The following is a 23451-nucleotide window of genomic DNA, read 5'->3' on the forward strand; positions in this document are numbered from 1 at the left end:
CGGCCACGTGGCGCTTTTGTTGCCGGCTGCAGCCAAAACCAGTTGGCTGAAGCCTAATCTTGTACATTTTACTGGCTAAAATTAAATGATGCTTGTTCAGTACACTGAAAATAGTGGGGACACACAAGAAAAAAGAAGGGAGTAAATCCCTCAGTAGTTCAAAATTAAAATAAACTCAGTTTTCATAGGGCTGTCACTGGCGAAAGGAAGAGGATGGACAATTAAGTCCCATGTTTCCATTGTGGTAGTCAGATATTCTAAATAAATTCTGTGTTTTAACTGAATAAGAAATACCTGAATAACCTTTCCAGAAAGTTAGAAATATCTACTAAAAAAAAAAAAAAATTAGAAACTCTAGTCTCCTCTCATCTAGCTCCTGGTCAAAAGTATTTTTCTTTCATAGATCTTGCTCAAAAGTATTAAAATACTTACAAAATTAAAATTATTCATACACTTTTAAACTTTATTTTGAAAAACTAATCCTGAAAATACAGCACAGTTTCATCCAGTAGGTCTATTTTTCGCATTCAATATCCTACTCAATAATTTAGGGGACACCTTTTACTGCTCTTTTCCTCTCCAGAGCAAATATGCTGGATTCTGCTTTATTCTCTGCAAGAACTGCTCAACTTTTCATGACACAGCTCAAACCTATTTGAATTCCTCAAATATACCACTTTTACTAAAATTAAGATGTAAAACTCTAAAGAACTGGCACCTGAGAAGGTGCTTATTTGCTCCCACAGTAAAACAATCCAGGACAGAAAAATGATGTATCTCTTTTTTTTAGTACAGTGGAATTAGCTCTCCCGCAAGGACTTTTAAAGATAAAGATTCACTGTGATATTGGTTAGTTTTCCTTAAGTGAAACTAAAGATCAGATGAAAAATCGTGTTTGTGGTCTCTTAATTAAGAATGACAGTGATACGGAGATTTACTGACAAGGGCAAACATACAGATAATTCCAGAAACATGTGTTCTTTCTGGCTGCAACACATACAAATCACACAAAGACATTAGTTCAAAAATTTTAATAAAATAAATTCAACTACATCTCGTTCTTTGTCCCTAGCTACATTATTAAATATCAAAGAATACATACTTTTAAGAAATTGGGGGGGGGGGGAGGGGAGGAGCCACAAAAGTTGATACTGAATATCAAAATCCAGTTTGTCAAAATTAAGCAAATCAACCTTACCATCCACCACTTAACCATTACTAATTCTTAAAAGACACTACTAAAATATTTACAATAAATAAATAACTTACATTACTTAAATGCTTTACAGTTTCCTGAATCAAGTGAGTAAAATCAAGAGTACCAATGCAAATCATGTATACACAAGTCTGGAAAATAGTTCCCTCTACAAAAGGAATTGTAGGAGGAGGAAAACATGTTATAGTCTATTGCATACCATACTTTAGAAACAGTACATATGCACGTCTACAGACTCCAATACAATCTTCATTTTCTGTTCTTGCGCAAGAGGTTGAACATGGTCCATATGCCTAAATAAGTAAATGCAGCAGCATGCGGTCTTGTTTGTCACCATGTTTTAAGGTAGGGACAAACCTGTTTACACAAGCTAGTACTGCCTTCAGTGAACTGAATCGAGAACATTCAGGTCCACAGAAAAGGTACAGAAATGCCTTGTAAGATTAGGCCCATACTAACTGCCTTAAGGACATCTTTGTAAAAGTTCCCCCTGGTTTTATTTGTGTAGATACAGCATTTTTTAGAATAGCATGTATGCCAAGAAACTGGTTTCTAAATTGCAAGATCTCTAATAATGTTAAATACATCATGTAATTTTTTATTGAAATGGTTGAAGAGACTTTCACATGCATGCATTGTTCTTGTGTACAGAAAACTTGTAAAAAAAATGAAAAAACACAAGTTGTGGTCTGCTGAGTTTAGCTTCTACAGAGCTTGCAAGTATCTGAACATGAAAATAATTGCATTTTGTTCAAATCAGTTTATTCAATTTAATTTTTAATACGAACAGATGTCTAATTACTAGTTCAAGAAGCAATATAACCACGTGTGTAACTCCTGGAATGGTGATAAAGCTAAATAACTAACAGCTTGAAATCCATATAAAATGTGGGTTTAATTTTATAACTGTGTAATTCTTAACATTAATCTAATGAAGCCCAGAAGATCAAGTGCGAAAAAATGCTGGTAGCTAACTAATATTTATTTTGATCTGTCTCCTGGTTTGACTCCAGGAAATTAGCCACATTTTGGCAAATAAAAATGTCAGACAACAGCAGTTCCACAGTAAGAGATAGCTTTTTTTTTTCTTTAAACTTCAAGTAATTTATTCATTGATGTAATTTGAGGACTGATACTGTATTTTTACAGGAAAGTCTTAAAAAAAAATTAGTTGAGGTGCAAGAATTGTTTCATAAGTTCGTATGTGGTAAAAGCCACAGCCTGGGAAGGAATACAACGTATATAATTTAGAGATAGACCACGGTATAATCCTCTTCGTATTCCATGTTGTTGATACACATATTTCAGTGTCTGCACCATTGTACTGGAAAAATAAGTACTGAAATCATTATTGGATACACATATTCAATAGTCAAAATCACTTTCTTTAAATAAAAAAAACAAGTAAAACAAGTGTCTTGTAAGAGATGTATAGAGAAAAACCCATGGACTCCATACAGCAAAGCATTATAGTCTTTTTAGGACTCAGAAGACTGAGCTTCCACAAAAAATTCGGGCACAAGGGCTAGGAATTGGAAAAAGGATAGTGCAATACCATCTAAAAAAGTTTCAGTCTGAAAATACCTGCCCTAAAAGCCATATTAAGGCATTTTACACCAGAATGGCTATGCATATTCTGTTGCCTATCTGGCAGGAAGAAGTTGAGAAGCATCAATTCTTCTTAAAAATGTAATACAGAGTAAAAGAAACATAATTTGCCCAATGTAGCACACACTTCTTGGATTAGAGATCAGTATTTAGGCTTGTATCCCATCCTCTCTCTTTGAGCACTCAATCATTACTACCCATCCTTCTAAAGCTCTGCATATAAATTTTATGTTTAGTTCTGTATTCTACATCTTGCATGTGTGTAGCTTCCTCCACCATGACAAAGACCTAGTATTTTCTCTCGAACAGGAGATGCTAGAATTTATGTTAAGTACATAACATTTGACCTTATTAAAAGCAGAGTTTGCAGTGTATATGCAAGGAGAACGATTTTCCTCACATAATTACATTGCAACCGAGCAAATGGACGTTAATTACAAAGCAATGTAAAAATCTGTAAAGTGCGCAATATTTCCAAGCTATTAAACACATTGTTCTCCGAGAATACCTTCCATATGCCTCAAAGCTTCAAGATTTCCTACTTGTTTTATCCTCTAAAGACATATATGTCTGCTCTCCTCCAAGGCACAGCTCTCTCCAAACACGGTCACAGTACTGTTAAAATGGGAAGCCTAATGTCTGTAAAACTTGCTCTCACAAATGCAGAAAGTAAAACCCCAAGAAAAATTATGGCATTTTTATTTTTAAAGTATCTGGAGTGGAAAATAGCAAAGCAAAAAAACAACATTAAGGCTGCTACAAAAAACAGAACAGCAACTTTCCCAGTAAGCAACATCTAGCTTGTTTGTGAAAGGTCACTAAAACAGACTACTGTTAGTAAGATCCAATTTGTCACGCAGGAGCTTCACACTGAATCATGCTGGATTCAGACATACACAATTCCACAAGTTTGAAAGTAACCAAGATAGAACTGTCTGGGAACTGAATTTGGCTGAGGCAATTTGAAATTCAGAAAGTTTTCAAGATGAGAGCTGATTTAATACTATGATTTTAAGGATATTATGGTACTTCCACATCTACTGGAGGGACACCAGCTACGGTGGGGTGTGGGACGTTACCATGAACGCAAGAAAGGTCTAATAAAACAGTATTATGCAAATAGAACAGATTCTGGAACACTAAAAAACACTTTGAAACATTTCATTTTAGTAGAAGCATGCAGTCTCTTGGGGATCTTGCTGATACTACAGACATCATAAGTTGATTTAAAACACACAAAAGAATATGTTACTAATACACACACAGTATTACAAACAAAAGTGCCGTATTGATTTTTTTTTTTTTTTTTTTTTAACCCCAGAGTCATAATGGCAGCTTTTGTCTGTGTGGAAACATATTCATTAAGAGAATGAAGCAATAACAACATAGTAGTTTGGGGTTTGGTTTAGTTTGGGGTTTTTAGACTTTAACACTAAGAATTTAACTTTGCTCAGACATCTAAGAATTCAGTCACTATGGATGAAAAGCAAATACTTACAGGCACTTTTCAGAGTCTGGGAGAACCGCTCCTAACTGCATTCGCCTACGGGTTACATCAAGGGGATATCTACAGAGGAGATATTTGAACAGCAGTTCAACCAGATGTGTGATGACTATATGAATATCGTTTAAAAAAGAATACAAAGAAGTCCATGTGCAACCTCCAAACTCCCTTTTCAGTGAGCCAGGAATCCGGCTCAGATTCTCAACACAGCTGAAAGTTCTCCAAAAAGGGAGACTTCACCTATACAACCAAAACCAGCAAATGAGATCTCTTAATATATTCCATTTGGCACAAGTAAGGAAGACACACGAAGATTAGATGAGAGTTTAAAACAGTCTGTAAAATGCTGGAGGGAGAAGACACCTGAATCGAAAATAAAATTAACAGTTTAAGGATTAATAGAAAATTACATTTGTAATGCAGTGATTTTGTGAAAAATTGATGCCGTAAGTCCACTAAATTAATATGGACAAAATAAAATGTGACAAGGACAGCATGAAAATGGAGAAAGCAGGCAAAGTAATAAAAAAGTAATGCCAAATATAGTATCTAAGACTTACTCTTTCTTTTTTTTAATGCTATGGCTTCGCAGGTTACATTGTTTTGAAAATAAATTGGAATAATAAAATTATGCAACTTACGTTCCTGGTCAAAATTTCATAACTTACCAAACAAGATTCCAACTGATTTTAGAAGATTTGTCTGATTTGTTTAATTGACTCAATGCGTATTTATTTAAAAACCCTGAACATCAAATAGATATTTAGTAAATGAAACAACAGTAAATAAGTGAATTCCAGTGTCTGATTAACCTGATTTAAAAACCTTACTAATAACTAGACTTACGTAAAATCTTATTCTCAGATAAATGTGTCTTTAGAATTAACAGCTATATAGGAAAAAAAACCAAAACCAAACTTACGATATCGTCTGAGCTATTGCTCCAGCTATGCCACCACACAGCAGATTTACATGTGTTTTCAAAACTAAGACATCGGGATTATCTAATGACGGCCGTCCAAGCAAGTTAGGTGCTTGAGCAAGTCCAATGCTCTTTAAGGTACCAAAGGTAAAAAATGAAAAACCTAAAAGGAAATTTAATTTTACGTACTTTCATAAAAATACCAAACTATTTGTCGATGCATCATCATCATAAACAAAAAGCTGCAATTACAAAATAAAACTATTTTCAAATTCTTTTAGAAGCTTTTCTTAAGCAGAAAGAAATACACAAATATTTTGAACTTCTACACTAATGTCTGTCAAAATGAATTAGTGTTTAACATTACAAGAATGCTTCAAATAAGCTAGATTGTGTGTTTTAAATTACTGGATTGCTGTTAAGAGTAACTCCTAAGATCTTTTTGACTGAGGAACGTCTCTCATCTTTTAATGAGAGTGTAGTTTAGCCGGGCAGCTCTGATGTGCCTCCATCCCACGTCACCCATTGCTTTAGCTTGTGTAAGTATTCACATAAAAATCACCAGGAGGTGGAGCCAATACAGAGGCTCTAAGTCTCCATCTATAGAGTACTCTGGTCTCTCATAGATCTACCTGTTTGAGAGAAATATCCTACATGCCTTCTTGCGGGAAAACTGGGAAGCAGAAGAGAAAGAACCACTACTTTACCTCTCTCCTTCTCAACTCCAAGTTTCAGAAAACCTAAGCTTTGCCTATTGAAGATGCTTTAACACATGCAGATCAATCCTGGATTAAGACTGAAGCACTGCAAATGCTTCTACTGGCCTCTCCTCTCCAAGTGAAAAACACAATCCTTGACTTCAACAGAAGCTAATTAACTAGGTGTGCAAATATATTATGTAAATTTAGTAGCGCACATGACTGCTGAAGGACTGCCATGTTCTGTTTTTAACTTACCTGCATATGGGGCCATTCCTACAACAGTTGGCGTCAGCCCTCTGTAGAACCCACTAAATCCACCTTCCTTTGAAAGAAAAATACAAGTACATTTGTGGCAAGAAACACAACAAATGCCTTAACAACTTATACAACTGTTCATACAGATTCGCATGACAGCAATCTGACTAGCATCATCTTGCACCAAGAATTCAAGGGACAACTGCCTGGCTCCACAGGAGATAAAGAAGTGAAAATGAAGGAGAAAAATCTACATCCAGCATCATAATCTAGGAGACACTTGTACATTATACATATCCCTCCTCCCCAAACTTTTTTGTATCATTACTACTTGTTCTTGAAAAGCAGCTTCTCTCTGCTTTTTTTGACCTCCCACTTACATGAGTCTTAGCTACATCTTAGCAGCCTAAGTAGAAAGAAGCATCCAGATAAATTTTTACATTAAAAAATTCAATGTGCATGTAATGAAGTCATGTTATTTTCCACCAAGCCACTATTTTCAAGGCAGTGCAACATTTTTTACAGAGCATATTTTGCTTTGACAGGACTGAAGATTAAAAGAAAAAATACCTTTGTGTAAATCATCTTGAATGCATGGATAATTCCCATGTACTTGTGTTCCCCTTTTACTTGGAACGCCAGACGAACTCTAACCATATCAAGAGGGTAAGTACAAACCACTGCTGTAATACCTTTATTAAAAACAAAAACAAAACAAGCAAACAAAACTCACCTACACCTTATCTGATTCTAGGATTATTCTGAAAATTAGAATTTCCTTTTGTGGCAGTGAAGATAATAGCATATACAAATTATTTTGTTAAAGAAACACTTAAAGTCACTTATAATCAGCAAACAGGAACACTAACTTCAGCAACACACGAAGGATTTATGTTTATACTTTGTGTTCACTGAAGCTGCACACCTAGGCCCTAATTTTCCAAAGATTTACGGGCCTAAGTGTATTCACATGACCAATCTTATTTAAGTCCTCATAATGGACTCATAAGCATCAGGCTAGTCAGGTGCATCAGCTTTACTGGACTGCAACCATGAAACCTAATCCTACCATATCTTAAAAAAAAAAAAAATCAAACCACCACATTTACATGTTGAATTTCAAAAAAGTTGTGTCAGAATTTGATGTGATTACTGGATATAGATACAGGCATCTTTCTACAGCATTTGAAAATAGTAAATGTATTCTAATAGCATTTAAAATAAAGTCAGGATCATACTGATGAAGAGTACTTAACTGCGTTGCATTACTGCATTTGAATTACTGCATTACTGCATTTGAATAGTTCATGTGACACATGACAGCGCTTGTTTTAAAACTCTAACCAACAAGCTATTTCTAGACTTAGGATGCTAAAAAAAAAAAAAAAAAGTCTTAGATTCATCCAGTTATGAACTGCTTCAAAACTGATTAGATGCTGACCAACTTGTAATTTTGGAAATAGAACCACTTCTCCAACAGTTACCTGCATAACAAATTCTTTCCTACTGCTGTTTTTTGAGGTAAACCACTCAATTGCTGACAAATGATTTGGAGGGAACAGCTAAAACTGTTTACTAAAAGCAGAGGTCGTTTTCTGGTGGTATACCACTGTCACAAAAAAAAAAAAAATACTGGGAAAAGGAGAAAAAGAAAGAAAAAACCTTTGTGATTGATACTGCTTTCAAGCATCCGTTCTGATTTAGCTAAACATCACCTTTAAAAATTGGTCCTACAGAAGATAAGCACACTTTTTATGCTTACAGGAAATTGCCACTTCCCGTTAAGTTTTAATAGTCTGTTACAATCATATCTCTTTTTGTAGGTGTATCATTTCCCCTCCTTTCCAAAAGGTCAAGAGAAAACCACAACACAGACCAACCACAACAAACCAACAACAAAACCCAAACACAACACAACACCTCCAGCAAACAAACTCTTCATAACTTTTATGTCTTGAGAGAAAATAAAGCAACTTTAGTAAGCTGAATGATCTGACAGAAGCTATCAGGATTAGATGGGGACGGAAAAAAAAAAATTAACACCATAAGCGAGCTATCCAAAAACCTGACACTGGTTAATTGAGAGAAAAGTTTGTGGCCTTCTGGAGTATCCTACCAGTAATATATTTTAGAAGACAAAAACATCTCTTTCAGAGATTTTGGACGATTCCTCTGAACAAAAAGCAGACATCTGCAGTTGATTTCTGATGTTGTCTCACCCATAGGGTTCAAAAGTTGGAAGCTGCAAAACACCAAAGCAACTTTAGCACTGTTTCCACTGACTCACATTGTTAAATGCAATCCCTCAGACTACAGCCCTTTCCTAATGGATTGCCTGAGATGTCCAGAAATATTGTAAAATGGATGAACTGAAGCAGTTTTAAAAAAAAATATGAGAAAAAAAAGCTTTTACAGAGCTTAAGAGTTCACAGGAAAGTCATCCCACTTCAGAAAACAGACAACTTTATCCCCCTGCTCTTTCCAATCTGCACTGCTATGTATACAGGAATATTATCTGAACGAAGACTAGCACAGGCACCAACCAAGAGATTGGTGAACGCACTAACTAGTGAACACAGTCCAAAAGTAGTACAATTGAAAAAAAAAAAAAATCGGAGCTGAAAGAAACTATATGCAGTAACAATTTAGATAGGATTTTTTTTTTAACTTCTTAAAATCCTCTAGCCATGCATTCTGCAAAAAATGGGATTTCTAAGATCAGCCACAGAATATGCTTTCTTGTAGCAACTGGGAGAGGCAAGTTACTGCTTACTGTTCATATAAGCAAAATGCAGATACAAGGGATCAAGATTTCCTTTGGGGCTCAGAAGAGACACTATCTTTTCTGGGAGGAATGGCAGTTTAGGACACAAAGCCATTGTGGTAAAGTCTACAAAACTGCTAATCTCTATGCCCAAAATATGAGTTATCAGAAGTCAGACCACAGCATCTTAAGGAATCAGCTGATTCCTTGTCTTGAGGAAGCAAAGTCTATCCCAAATAATGACAGTTGAGCCAAAAATCTCTCCCGTGGTTGGTTAAATAGGACAGAATTGGAAGTATCTCAACAGTTAAAAGATACATACTGCAATTCCCAGTATCTGATCTGAAATAAGCATAATAGGGCAGCGTAGCTCCTCCCTCCTTGTTCAAAAACAGCAGACAGACTTCTTCAAAAGCTGACTCGGAAGTCAAGGAAGTCAGGGGAAGACCATTCTTCACTTACCATATTGTCCCCAAGCACCTTTGACCGCTCTTGGAGACAAGATACTAGGTTACAGAGACCTTTACTGAGACTTAGCGTCAGTGAAGCACAACAGGAATTAGATTCTGCTTGATTTGCTTTCCAGGCTTTGGGATTTAACAATGAGATTAGCTGTATAGGCATTTATCTCTGCCTCCTAATTTCCCTACTATTTCTCCATTCTTAGTGATTTTCTTTCTTTGAAAATAAAAATAAAAAAACATCTGGAGCAAGAAAAAAAAACCAAGTAAAATATATTTACAAAGGTCAGGTACTCCAAACATATCTGATATGCAAGTTTTTATTATTTCTGTATCATGCTCTTTGCACTTTATCAATAACTGCCTTGAACGGCAGAAGATATGCTCCTTAGCTAGTATGGATTAATTTATCAAGGAGACATCTTCTGAACAAAACAAAGTTTGAGGAACTATACATACAGAGAAATAGCTGATGACAATGAATATTTACCAGACAGGTTAAGGAACCGCCTAATTTACAAGTCCTAATATTTCTAGACCTCCAGTATATAATTCTGCTTCTTTCTGAATTGCACCCGAAGAAATAAACAGCACAGATTTTTTTTAAAATGTTGACTCAAATAGGTAACTGTTAAGTACATACTATTTAACTTTAAAATTGAGACAGTCAGTCTCCTTCTAGATCAGTACTAAGTTCCAATCACTTTTACTAAAACTAAAAAAATAAAAAACTCCCATGCTTTCTGTATTAGATTCATGGAACTTGAGGTTGTTCTAGATAAAAATAAAAAAAGCAAAAAAGACTAGACGTTAAGTTAATCAAGTGCAGGGGAGGAAATACACATTTCTGTGTTTTAATCTAGATTTTTTTCAGTAAGAAAATTTTAAAAAGATTTAGATTTGCAAAATCATCCTGTGACACAGGTGTGATTTGATGATTTTGTTTCCTAAACCCCACTAGCCTCTATGATTTCTCTATCTTCTCCCCAGCTCTGTGTTTCCTTAAAAGAAGTTATACACCATTTATCTGTTAATGAGGTGTTACAGCTGAAATTTGAATCACACAAGGCTCAGGAAATTCGGAGTTAAAGTTTCCACAGTAACTTTAACTTGGCCTCCTCAAATATATGCATTACAATAGGTTTTTCTTTTCTCTCACTCCACTACCCCCGCCTTGTTTTCCCCTGTGGATATGCTTTTGATCCTGTTTATCAGTTCCAGAAGATACTCAAATGTTTCCCACAACTTTGAAGCTGATTCAGCTCTGTTGACTGCTAATAATGTTGGCAACACTGACATAAGCAAGATTTAAGTACCAGTAGGGTACACAGAAGTGAAAGCAGACGGCTGTGTAGCTAGATGGTGTAGGGGCGAAGAAAAGGGAAGTGAAAACAAGGGCTGTCCATTTTCAACTGCATAATACTGGGTTCCAGGAAACTGTGAAGACCCCTCTCCACCAATATTGGGGTGCATGCAGCACACCATCTCCTTTAGTCATGTAAACTTCGAAGAAATGGAATAATATCCTTTATTGGAGCCAGCAAGAGAATAAGCCACAGAAGCTAAAGCAAGAAATATTACCAATTGCTTTTAGAAGTCTTTTCTTACTTTGTTTGCAAATCTAGAGAACTTCTGTATTCAGTTTCAAACTCTACACTCTTCTTGGTGCCTGCTTCCTCCTCTATATCTTCTTGACATACTCAGTATAAACCCTCCTCTCGTTTATCTAATGAGCACCCCAAAAAGCAGTTAATGCCACCTAGTAAACAAACAGTAAGACACTCACATGTGAATGCCACCTAGTAAACAAATAGTAAGACACTCACGTGATCCTATTGCTATACCTGACCGCTATATTCATTTCACTGCACACCTAAGTCTAGCTCATCTGCTCAGTTTTGGGGTTCTCAATCCCAGACCATTGAGTATATTGTACTTAAATGCACCACACAAAGCATTTCATTTGATCATGGATTCCAGATAGTACTGTATATTAATTTTATTTCTGTTGCTCTAACCACACAACACAGATTTAACCAATAAGGTGCTTAAAACGATGCCAGATGCTATTAATCTATCTACGCAAAGAATTACAGCATGTCCAACACTGACAGAGTTAAGCTGACTATTCGGTGTTTTCGCAGTGCCTCACAAGTCAGGTTCCAGGTCTCAGACAAGGCTCCTGAGAAATCTAGTAAGCTTTCCGGGGCTGAGGGCGGGGAAATTTTAAACTGTTCTTTAGTACAGCTAAAGTGGGGGGGGACACAAAAAAAAATCAATGTATTTTTTCCACTTCTTTCAGATAGAAAACCAGCCAAGTTCTGGAACATGTCTTGCCCAATGGGTTTTGCTAGTTTTTAGGAACTTTGAATCGTTTCATTTCATTCTCTTTCCTCTTCCTCTCATGGCATGCAAAGACGAAGTACCTTAATGAGGTCTTCCCAGTTTAACTAAAGGCAGTATTAACAAACGCCAGTATTTTTAATCTAAAATAAGCTAAATAGTAATACACGTGTCATAACTATTTAAGGACTGTCACTAGATAGTATTAAGCCTGTTCTACAAAGTAAAAGCACAAGAAGAACCACATCAATTAAAAAATCAACCCACTGTTACTTACCTTTCCCTGTTTTTGCTTAGCTACTTTTGGCTGAATGACTAGCCAGAGGAAAATAGAAATGTATAATCATGCTACTGCCACTTTAAAAATGGGTTTTTCTACTGTTATTGCACTAATTGATAAATGATGGTTTTTAATGTTCACACATATGACCTAAAGAGTATCATGACAATACTGCATTCGATGTTGAAAAGCATAGACATTTCTGGCAAACCCAAAGAATCCATCCGTTGAAGGAACTGAAGTTCTCTCTATTCCTCTGGGCTTATATTCAACCTAACAGTAATGGCATACAGGCTGATGAGCCAATTCTACTAAAACCTGCATCTTTATACTTCATCTTGATGACACTGGATTTTTTCACTTTTTAAAAGCGATAACAAACACTATAAAGCCTGTGCTTTACAACACAGCACAGAAATCAATGCTTGAACAAATATATTTTAAACAATACTCTTAGACAAACAATTTTCAATTAGCAACTATTTGTTACATTAACCATTTACTAGTATTTTTGCTTAATACAAATTTGTGACAGTTTGACCTGAAAACACATCAAATCATCCTCTAAACAAATACTAACTTTTCAGTGAAAGGGATGTCTGAAATCCAAGTACAACACTATACCTGCCATGGAGCCAGCCATTAATCGATGCACATGCCCTGAAATCCCAAGTTGCTTCTTTATTACCTACAAAAACCAGAAAATTTACTATAGCTGTATATCAGAAAATACAGAGAAGTACATCACAGAGTTTGTTAGCATAATAATTCAAACTCTATAGCTGTTTCCAAGAAGTGTACAACACTACAAATTCAAACCAAAGCACTTAATGACTGTTAAAATAATTTTCTGAACGTTGCTGCTGTTACCAATTTCTTATTAAAAACATGAAAGTGCTAAAATTATACTAACAAGGCAGAACGATTAGTTGAAAGTATTTGTACTGTTTAATTCAGAAACTAGATTAACTATTTAGTTCTCTTCAGTGTGTGTCAAACAAGGCAAACTGAGCACTATCCTTGTTGCATGATATAGAGCAAAGGACACTGAGCAAAGCTGAAAAGTGACACATTTGAAAAGTTTTCTCCCATACACAGCATGTGAAACATGCTCCTATATTTTTAAGACTTTAACTGGACTTAAAGACACAAGAAGACAGAGAAATCAGACAAGCATTTGAGAGCAAGAACTTCCTAAGTTATATTGCATCCTGGAAGGAAGTTCGGAATTCGTTTCCAGGCTTTTATCAAATAACAGACTATTTAAGAAACAGTTTCTGCTACAAAGAAGATAATTCCGTATCTTCCTTCCTTAAGAATTGTGGGTTTTTTTCCTTTTACACATTACTGCAAAACATCTTGAATGTTTGTTGTCAATTAATAGATTAAAAAAGCTGCAATTATTCTAAATAGTTTCTTGAAATTTGCAGATGCATACATAATTTCATTATAAAGCATGGCATTCAGTCTTTTAATCAACACAACATACAACAGGCATGGATCAACAGCATGTACAATTACACCACAAAAAAGAACATGTGAAGCTCATTACAGTTACTTCTTTGTATCAGCCTTCTGAAATTTGCTCTTTTGGGAAGGGAATCACAATTTCAATCTCACCGTCTTCAATTTACTTCACTGGGTACTAAATCTGACCTTTCAAACACAGAATTCCTCATCACTAACAGTAAAATTTGATTTTTCACCACATTTAAGCAATGTTTAAAAACACGTTCATGCTAACATCTGACCTCTACAAGACGTTGCAGGGATTTATTATGTATTTATTGTAAAAGAGTAAATGCATGAGAGCAGAAAGGAATCCACAAATCCTGCAGGACCCTGAAATGAGCATTTTCTCTTCCAGGTCATTTTTATCTAGAGCCTGACATAGTCATTTTTCAGGTCAAATACAACAGTCATATCCAGACAGACTTTCAAGTTATTCCACCCATCAAGTACTAAGAATCCCAATCTAATACAATAAAGAGGTTCAATTTTACATTTTGTTCCTACATGATTCACAAAGGGCTACCTTATAGCAATACAAATAGCAGCAGACTTCAGATGACCTTTTTCTTTAATTTAAAAAAAAAAAAGTGTTATTCTCAACAGTATAGAGGTACAAAAATCAGAGGGAATTTTCTTCCTTAAGCAACACTGCAAACAGGTTCACTGTTGCCCTGACATTTTTAATGGGTAGATTCAGATAAAATTAAGCAATCTTAGCAAAGACATGCAGCTAATTAATAAAGACATGAAAGTTTCAGTGTTAAGTTTCGATCACTTAAAGAATCTGTATTCATTGTAGGCAGAAAAAAGAAAACAAGATAAATTCAACTACCTTTTTGTATTGGTCAAATGCCATAAACTGAATTGCGCCATATGGAAAGATTCTAATCATCATTGCCCCATTTCCTTTATACAGCCCAAGGTAACCTTCCTTTTTGGGGACAGCACACAATGTAGAAAACACTCCTGCCAGCAATACAAAAAGAGGTATTTAACAATTACACGGTGGTGATGGGATAGGAAAAAAAATCAAGCAAGCATTACCAACAGGAATAAAAGTACTCATAGAACTAAGGCTGGATCATGTTGCTCATGTAACCATGGAGAGTGGAAATTTCACTTTCAATGCCCAAACACTGCCAGAAGGAGGAGGTTTAAAGTTAAGTTTTATCAGCTTTCCCACCTCTCAGACTCAGTGAACCTCCTTCTGAATTCATGCGTGCAGGCCCCATGACGTGCCTGGACTGCAAGCAATCCTAGCGCAGCCGATACTGTCCACCCACAGAAGCTAACACTAGCGACAGAAGGAAGGAAACCGGTTGACTTGCAATTCAGTCAATTCAAAATAAATAAATAAATAAATACTTAAAGAACTAAAACCATGGGAAAACAATTTCATATTGCTACATGCTAAATTACAGATTAAATGCCACCACTGAGGAAATGAGGTAAACAAGTTTAAGCTCCCACTCCTTGCAACTTAAACATCTCGCACTTCCTGTCCCAGAGCTGTTACAACAAGAAGCAATCCTGTTCCCTTTTAACAGGTGGGAAGTCATGCAAGGGCACACAAAGCCTGGGCAAAGCCTACAGTTTTATTATAAACGTATTATTAGTTATGCATAATTGCTGTCAAATTGACTTTTTTCATAAAGGAATAAACTGTAACAGTGAAACAGTTTTCATTCTTATGCAACTACTTAATAATGTAAGAGCTGAACATGAAAAAGGCTTACACATCTTACTTTCAGGCAGAAAAAAAAAGTAGTTGACAAACTTTTGTTTGAAGTTGAAATAAAACAAGCATTAATTAGTTTCTGGTTTCTCAGAATACAGTATTAAATGTATTTTTAAGATGTCACACTTATTACACGCCTCTGAAAATATTTATACCACGATTCGAATTTCTCTCTACCCTGCAATGATGAGTTACTGTTCTTATTTCTCAGAAGTCATGCTGCGAGATCCATGTGGCAGGAACTCCACAGAAGGGCAGTAAAAACATTTAGTGAGGACTCTGACGAACTAATCCATTGTGTCTCTGCACTTACAAAGTGTGCCATCCACATCATTTTCTTTTTTGCCTACATGTAACAAGGACGTGCATTCAAGTCAGACACATTTCTAATAATCAGAATCCTACCTAACACCCTAAACAGGGAAGAACAAAAGATGTTACTTGCCAATTATGGCACAGTACAAAGCAAAGAGAAAATAAGGATTCACAATGTCAGACCAATTACTTCAGCCTTGATTTCTCAGACTGCAGATTTGAGTGCATACTTATGTGACTATGTTACCAAAATGCCACAGTACTTGTGCTTCCCTTTCTGGTACGGTGAAGTGCATATATAGCCCCGGAACTTTGTTTCAAGACTTACTTTTCCAGCCTTTAAAAAAACAATTATCTTTAGTCTCTAAGGTAAAAATTCCAAAATTTCATTACACATAAGCTTAACCAACTCAAAACTATTATTTTTTCTTGACAACTGTAACACACTTAAATTTCGGAACATAAGTTATGACATATTTCAAGAACGTGACATAAAATATTTTGAATAGCATGCACAAGAGGGCACTGTGACGGCCCCACAGAGAGTGGTTCGGAACACGCTGACAACAGAGAGTTTATTCCCTCACCATGATGCAACACAGATGCCGAGCACAGCTCAACTGCGCCTCATGCCAAGCACAAAGCCACTTCTATCTTCAGTTCTCTCCAGCCATGCCATGCTGCTGCCTGCGAACGTGAGCGCATCCGAGTCCGGCAGGATTCGGCGGTCGCTGCACCCGTGAGGGGTACCAAGCTGTGAAACGCACCGACTCCCCCAGCCCCTGGGAACTGGCAATCACCGAGCGACCACAGCAGGCACCAGCCGTGACAGTTTTGCATAAATGATCCAGGCTTGGAACCTGCGATGACCAATCTCCTGCTGGCTTCGGTACAGTGAAGACCAAGCCTAGCTCTCATACGCCTTATTGAGGATTATTCGGACATCTCAGTCTCTAACACATCAACAAATATCAGCACTTACTCGCACAGGACTTCGGTTTTCTTTTTAAACGCTAACAAAACATGGCACAGAGGTGGACCAGATGGGTACAACCTTCTGTCTGATCACTGCCTTTTCTATCAGCCACAGCGTTGAATAAATCAACATACCCAAACCATACCCATCGCATTTAAAACCAAGAACCAGACACGCAGCAGCCATCTTACCTAGATGTTTGTAATGGTGGTTATGAGCCTGCAGCAAAATCTTTACTCGATCCAGTGGTGCAGTCGTCGTTTTGGCACAACATCCTGCAATGCCTTTCCAAGAGGGGAAACAGAAAAGTGACAGGATGCAAAAGTTTTTCACGTCAGCACACAAACAAGGGATTTTTCTAATGTATTTTTAAATGGAATAGGAAGGAGAAACTCCAGTTAGGAACTGGAAGGACCCCGATGACGAGCAAACAGCCTCTATTGGAAGGATGTTACAAGACCCTCAGAGCCTGAAGGAAACGTGCAAGTTACTTTTCCAGGTTACAAACGCCCGGGCCGCGCTCTCTCAGCTGCTGCAGTCCCAGCAGAAGCTTTCCGAGAACGCCGCTCAGGAGTTTTCCGCCCCGCTTCCTCCTTCGGCCCCGCTGCTCCGCCCGGAGGAGCGGGACACGCGCCCGTCGCTCCGCTCCGCGGCAGCGCCCGGCAGCAGCCGCAGCCCGACGGGGAAACGTCAGGCAAACGGACGCCGTCCTGCCACCTCGCCGACCCGGCAGCGGGGACGGCGCCCCACGGGAACAGCCGCCGGGCGTCTCCTCGGCCTGCCCCCGGCAAAGCCCGGCCTCCCGCCCCGGCGGCCCGCGGGAAGCCCGCGGAGCCCGGGCGTCGCACGCCGCCGGGCAGGGGCCCGCCCGGGGCACCCACCTCCGGCGATGAAGGAGCGCAGCCAGTAGAAGTCGCGGCGCGCCGCGCCCGGGGGCAGCGCGGCGCCGGGCCCCGCCGCCGCCGGGGAAGCCATGGGGCAGGGCTGGGCGGCGGCGGCTCCCTCAGGCGGCGGGCGGGCGGCGCGGGCAGCGCATGGTGCCGGGCGGCGCCCCCGCCGCGGCGCAGGGGCGGAGCTCGGGGCGGCCCGCGCCCTCACTGCGCTCCCGGCCGTGCCGAGCCGTGACCGGAGCCGCCGGGCCGCGCCGCGGCGCCTGCGGATCGCGTCAGAGGCGGCGGCACCACTGGTGCGGCGGCCCGCCCCGCCCCGCCCCGCCCCTCCCCTCCCCTCTCCTCTCCTCTCCTCTCCTCTCCTCTCCTCTCCTCTCCTCTCCTCTCCTCTCCTCTCCTCTCCTCTCCTTCCCTCGGGTGGCGGCGGCTTGAGGAGGCCGCGGGTCGGGCGGGTGAGACCCGAGTGGGCCCGCCCCGAGCCGCCGCCGGGGCCGGGTCTCCCCGTTCGCCCGGTCCGGGAGGGAACGGCCCGCACGATGCAGCGGGGCGGGCGGCCGAGCAGGCGGCCGGCTCCTCAGCCGGCGGTGTGGATTGTCAGGAGCTCCGCTTGCTGCTGCTGCTGCTGGAAAATGGTCGTCCATGCCCTGCTCCGGCAAATAACGTGGTTTTAGAGATGCACGTGCGTGCAACCAGAACCTGAGCAGCTTTAATGAAGCTATACAATAAAGTACAACGGGCTTTTTAAAGCATTTAAATACCTACTTAAACTTTAGCTAGAACATCAGTATTTTTTCTCTACAATTGCTTTCATGTCTAGCAAAAAATACCCATATTCAAGTTTCAAAATGCGTCAGAAAGGGAAATAGATACCACAAAAAAAAAAAATTCAGCTTTTTAGAATCAGAAAGGTCAAACCCAGTGTCATCTCTGCAGCTATCAATGTTTTCTACAGTTCGTGAGGTGTCTCTGCAGTGTCTCTGCTGAGCACAGCGCACGGGACTTCCCAGGAGGCATCCAGCTCCACTCCTGCTCTCCGCTCTGGCGGAAACCCGCGCAGCCCAAGTGCTGGTGCGAGGTGTGAGGAGGGAGAGCGTACCTGGCGCCGGGCGAGGCGGCTGACGCTGTCAGCTTTTCTCACCGTTTTCTGCTGTTACTCATACATTTCTCATACACTTTTTGCCCCGTATATCTTGACCTGAGTTTCAAGTGCTTCATATACCAAAATCCCTTTTTTAAAAGTCGGTCTTTTAACGTGAAGAAAACAGTCAAACAGATCTCAACGCTTGCACAAGTAAAATGAACCCGATTCCAAGCAAATTTGCTGGAACATTTTCTCTTCCTGCTTGTGTCAAACTGCCTTCAACAGAAATTACTCATTTTTTCCTTTAATAGGTTACATTCCTGAAAATTAAGTTTGCTTCAGCACTGGGAAAACTTTATTTTGCTCTGTTTGATCATTATGTCATTTATATATTTGGGAAATGGCTGTTACAATACGCATTTTTTCCAATAATAAAAAAATACATAGCAAAGGTAGACAGTTTTCTTCAAGAAAATATGGAATAAGTCCTTTACAGCAGAAAGGTCTCAAGCCTTCTTACATTTTTTAACATACCTGGGAAATTTATAATATTTGTTGAATTCACTCTGTTTAAGTTTCTAATGGAAAAGCAGTTGTTCTGCAAGTTACTGAAGCAAGCTTGATAGTCACTGTTGACGTGGTTTTCCCCAGCCAATTTCATTCTTCTGGGATTCTGCTCAGGAAAAGCCTCCCCCCACCACAACCACCATACTGCTTTACCAGCTCCAACTGTAAAAACTTAATTTACTGATTTCACACAGAAAAGTGTTGCAACTACACTAATAGCTTAAAGTCATCTAGTTTCTAGATTTTCACCAGTGACCAGAGAAATCGGTCAACTGCATAAATGGGCTGTTGCTTCTTTTGGATACAGGCAAGCTATCTCCGGAAGGTACTTAGCCCACCCTTGTAATTTAGGGAAGTGTGCTCCCTGAGTGCATACTGTTTAGGAAAATAATAAGAAACTTGCATCTCATAGAGTTATACTAACACACAAAGGAATTCAGCAATGAGCCTTTTTTTTTTAAATACTTGCTGGTACAAAATGCTCTGAACTTCTGTTTACTAGGCCCTGTAGTAGTTCATTATTTGCACCTTCAAATCTTATCATTCTCACTGCTGTCACTTCATCTTTTTACCTGGAAGTGTTTATGCCCTTTACAGAATTTCTCTGGTGACTTTTCTGACCCATTCTTAAAAGTCATCAGCATTTTTAATATCACTCAGGTTACACTCATGCCTGACACTATGTCATCCTTGCCTAGCAGATTAATAATAAACAGATGAAGACAGTAAAGTCAAGATAACTAAGAGCAGAGCTGCTAACTTGTAGAAAAATTCAAGCAGGTACGTAGATTTATCAATAGCTATAATTTGTTTCTGAATTTTTTTGTTGTTGAGGATGCTTGTTTTGGTAAAGATGTTTCAAGTATTTATCAGTTGAAATAAATTATCAAGGCTAAAGTTAGGTAAGCTAGTCTCATGGCAGTTGTTGCTGAAAATATTATTTTCAGAGCTCTTAAAAAGAGCTTGGTGTACCTCAAGCTCTGTTTTGAGACAGTTGTAGAAGTTATCCTCTAGTGTCATGCCTCTGGGCTATAGGCATCAGAAAGATTTTTTGCGCTTTATACTTGCTTCTGGTCTTCACTAGTTAGTGAGCTGAAGTAACATCTATCTAGTTGTCTGTTCATTTGCCCCAAACCATATCCAAACCCACCAGAACTACAGAAATTTTCCTACAGGAGACTCAGGAACCTGATTTTTTTTTTCTTGTTCTGCAACAGATATTATGGCTTGCAGACTGGAAATAGATAAAGCAAATCTGAAGTCTTTGCCAATATGGCATACTGATCATTCTTCATCTCTGTGAGTAAGCAGGCAGGACAGTGCTGCTTCCTGAGAGGTGATGAGCTAGGAGCCAAGGGTGACCACAGCATGGGTGATATCCTCACCAACACAGCGCAATCCTGCAGCAGGACAGGCAGAGCTGGGTACTGGGAACAGGCTCCATCAGCAGTCACAGTGCGGGCACAGAGCAGGTCTGGGGTCCATCCAGAGAAGCAAGTCAGGAACAGCAGAAGATAAGGCCCAAAAGAAGGTTGGAGACAAGTCTGAAGTTCATGTAGCAGCTAGGTCCAGACAAGAAAAAAGGCTAGAGCCAGGACTTGAAACAAGCATATCTATAACATAGCTTAGACAAAAAGCAATTGCCTGGCTAGGCCTGAGCTGAAATGGAGCTCTTGAGCCCATGGACCGGGTGAGTGGGTGGATACCCTGGGTGAGGCTGGTCAACGCCTGTTGACATCCTCAGGACCCTGATAGTCCCTACCCATAGCATGTTGGTGAGGTCTTTAAAGAGCAGAAATATTTGACTCTCTGAAATCATTGAGGCTGCATGTAAAGTGGTGCCAAATTTCTCTAGCTAAGAAGGCCTCTTCCTTTCTTTCAAGTGCAGGGAAGAGGTGTGCACTTCATGCCCTTTGGTATCACAGAGCTTACTGCAAAGGTGCAGTAGACTTGAAGCATCCAAAAATGCTGCGTCGGTGCATAAAAAAATGAGCCATCTTCCCAGATGTAGCGTTTGCTGGCCAGGCACAACACAATCATTCTGCACTCATGCTTTATATTGCTCGTGCACAATCATGCAGTGAAGTGAGGGCCAAGATTTCCAACAAAAATAGAAACTGCAATGCAATGGGCCTGTAAAATGGGCATCAGAAGATGAAATCGTAGTCCCTTCTGGCCTTATGTCATGTAAAATAGTATTAATGCTTAAGCTATCTGTGTTCACCGTGCTTACAAATGTTAACTTATTTTCAGTGCCAATCAGGCAGGTAGATACTATCTATAGAACCACGGCCAAGAAAGACTGAACGAGGAAGTCATTGTCAAAACCACAATTAGAATTCAAGAGTTTCTGCCTTAAACTCATGTTGTTCAAGACTTTTCTCTTTCAGATACTGCCAACTAACAATGCTGTGGGTGATTTATCTGATCATCTGTGTTACAAATACAAAGGCATTAACAGTGGTTGGCTTGTGTTCGGCTGGATTAGCAGGCACGGCACCACATCAGTGCAGCATATAGCTTCCCAGGCCACGTCTGGTCTGGGAGCAGGCTGGTCACTTTGACACACCGGAGCCCGAGCTAATAAATGCAAGCGAGGCTTTGCAAGGTAGATGCTTTAATCCATGCTTTGTAATCACACAAGGGGCCAGCTCTAATGTCTCAGCATCATGTTTCCACTACAAGGGAGGCAGGGCTAGCCTAGCTAGGCCTGGCTAGAGCCAGTCTTTCCCTTACAAAGCAGCGTTGGTGTCTTTGCAGTGTAATTCCTAGAGCTTTTGGTTTGCGGAGAGCTTAGCTTGGGTTCAGCATCAGTGACACGTCTAACCTTCGCTAGCCTGGACAGATGCCATGCTTGTTGCAGAGGTCCGATCCAGATGACTCTGCAGGACTGATTTAGGGACAACTTACCTGAATAGTTCTGTTTCCAGGGTCAGGGCCCTGAGGGCACTAATAGGCCTTAACGGACCTGACCAGCTGCACCTGGGATCTCCACCCACATCCTCTGCCCATGGGCCCAGGAGCTCTATTTAAGCTCAGTCCTGGTTAAGCTGTGACTTCTGTTGAGCTAGAGTCTGGCCTTGACTATCTTTGGTTACCTATGGATCCTGGTTGGATTGTGTCTGACTTTGCATGCTTGTTGGGTCACTAGACCTGTTTCTGACCTGCAGACTGACTTCTTAGTTCAGCCTCAGATCTGCCTCACCTCTTGGTAGCTGATGTATTATCTGGACTCTTGGCTGAATGTGGATGCCACCGCTAGGCCTGTCCCGCTTGTCTTGTGTGTGTATGGTGGGGCTGGGTGCTGGCTGGGGAGGTCCTTGTCCTGCTGCCTGTTGTGTGGGGCTCCCTGTTGCTCAGACCCAAATTTTCCTAGAGCTGCCTGCAATGCAGAACTGCTTATGGGTTTGTGCACTGTGTTCCTTGGTACTAAGTGTCCAGTTTTATTCATTTTGCAGGTATGTATCAATCTGCATGTTATTCTGGTTAAAGACACAGGGATGGTAGCACTGTGTTGGACCAAAGGTCCACCAGTTTAAAACTTTACCCCTGACGGTAGCCAGTGGCACATACACAAGGAAGAAAGCTTGAGTAGTGTACAAAACTGTTGCCTCAACATAGTCTTCCAGCTTCAAGTAATGTATACCTAAAATAGTACTTTTTATGCTAAGTTGCTTTTAATTAAACTTCCTTCTATTAATTTTGCTTTTAAAAAAACCTTAACCTGTAAAGTTTTTAGCATCTACAATGTGCTGTAACAGTGAGTTCCATGGTTTGACGACACATTGCACGAAGAAGCAGCTCTCTCCTGTTCCGATGCATCTCTTTGATAAATTGACTTGATATCCTCTACCTTGGAGAAACAGTGAGTATTCACTCTCTGATAACACTTTCTGTACTACTCTTGTATATATAATATATTAGTTGACATTTAACTCAGATTGCCTTCTTTCCAGGGTGAAAATCTTGGTGAGTTCAGCTGTTCCTTCTGCTTTTTGAGACCCTTGCTACATTTTTCTGTGCCTTTTTATGTTCCACTTTACATCTTTTAAGCAGACCAGAACTGCATGTTATATTCAAGATGTAAGCAGACAATAGATCTGGACTAAATAACGATGGTGTAGTGATGTTTCCTGTTCTGTTCTCCCCTTCTTTTGCAAGGATTCCTAACATTCCACTTGAGCATACAGAACAGTTACACAGAAATATCTGTCACAGTACCAGGATCTCTTTTTTGGAATGGTAGTAGCTAATTCGGAGGCTGTGATTTCCATGTTTCCCCCCATGTGCCTCACTTTGCATGTTAGTGAGAGGATTT

General features: G+C 39.7%; 1 protein-coding gene across 1 annotated transcript; it reads right to left on the bottom strand.

Annotated features, from left to right (window-relative positions):
* Positions 1-1053: 1053 nt before the first annotated feature.
* On the bottom strand, positions 1054-17570 carry SLC25A16 (solute carrier family 25 member 16). Its single transcript, XM_075423120.1, has 9 exons — positions 17477-17570; positions 16787-16879; positions 14399-14532; positions 12679-12742; positions 6777-6898; positions 6207-6273; positions 5251-5413; positions 4323-4391; positions 1054-2540 (listed from the first exon to the last, which is right to left on the bottom strand). Exons 1-9 carry the CDS (start codon positions 17568-17570, stop codon positions 2384-2386), a joined length of 963 nt encoding a protein of 320 aa, XP_075279235.1. The 3' UTR covers positions 1054-2383.
* Positions 17571-23451: the final 5881 nt, after the last annotated feature.

Source organism: Opisthocomus hoazin, chromosome 6 (assembly GCF_030867145.1).
Source record: "Opisthocomus hoazin isolate bOpiHoa1 chromosome 6, bOpiHoa1.hap1, whole genome shotgun sequence".
In the NCBI taxonomy this organism is placed as follows: Eukaryota; Metazoa; Chordata; class Aves; order Opisthocomiformes; family Opisthocomidae; genus Opisthocomus; species Opisthocomus hoazin.

What these genes read in the sequence shown, in the direction of transcription:
- SLC25A16 (XM_075423120.1), bottom strand. Translation starts at nt 17,570, where the DNA reads ATGGCTTCCCCGGCGGCGGCGGGGCCCGGCGCCGCGCTGCCCCCGGGC. An exon ending in CCACCATTACAAACATCTAG is followed by an intron (nt 14,533 to 16,786) that starts GTAAGATGGCTG and finishes TATTGCTGGCAG; the next exon opens with GAGTGTTTTCTACATTGTGT. An exon ending in GCAATAGCTCAGACGATATC is followed by an intron (nt 4,392 to 5,250) that starts GTAAGTTTGGTT and finishes TCTCCTCTGTAG; the next exon opens with ATATCCCCTTGATGTAACCC.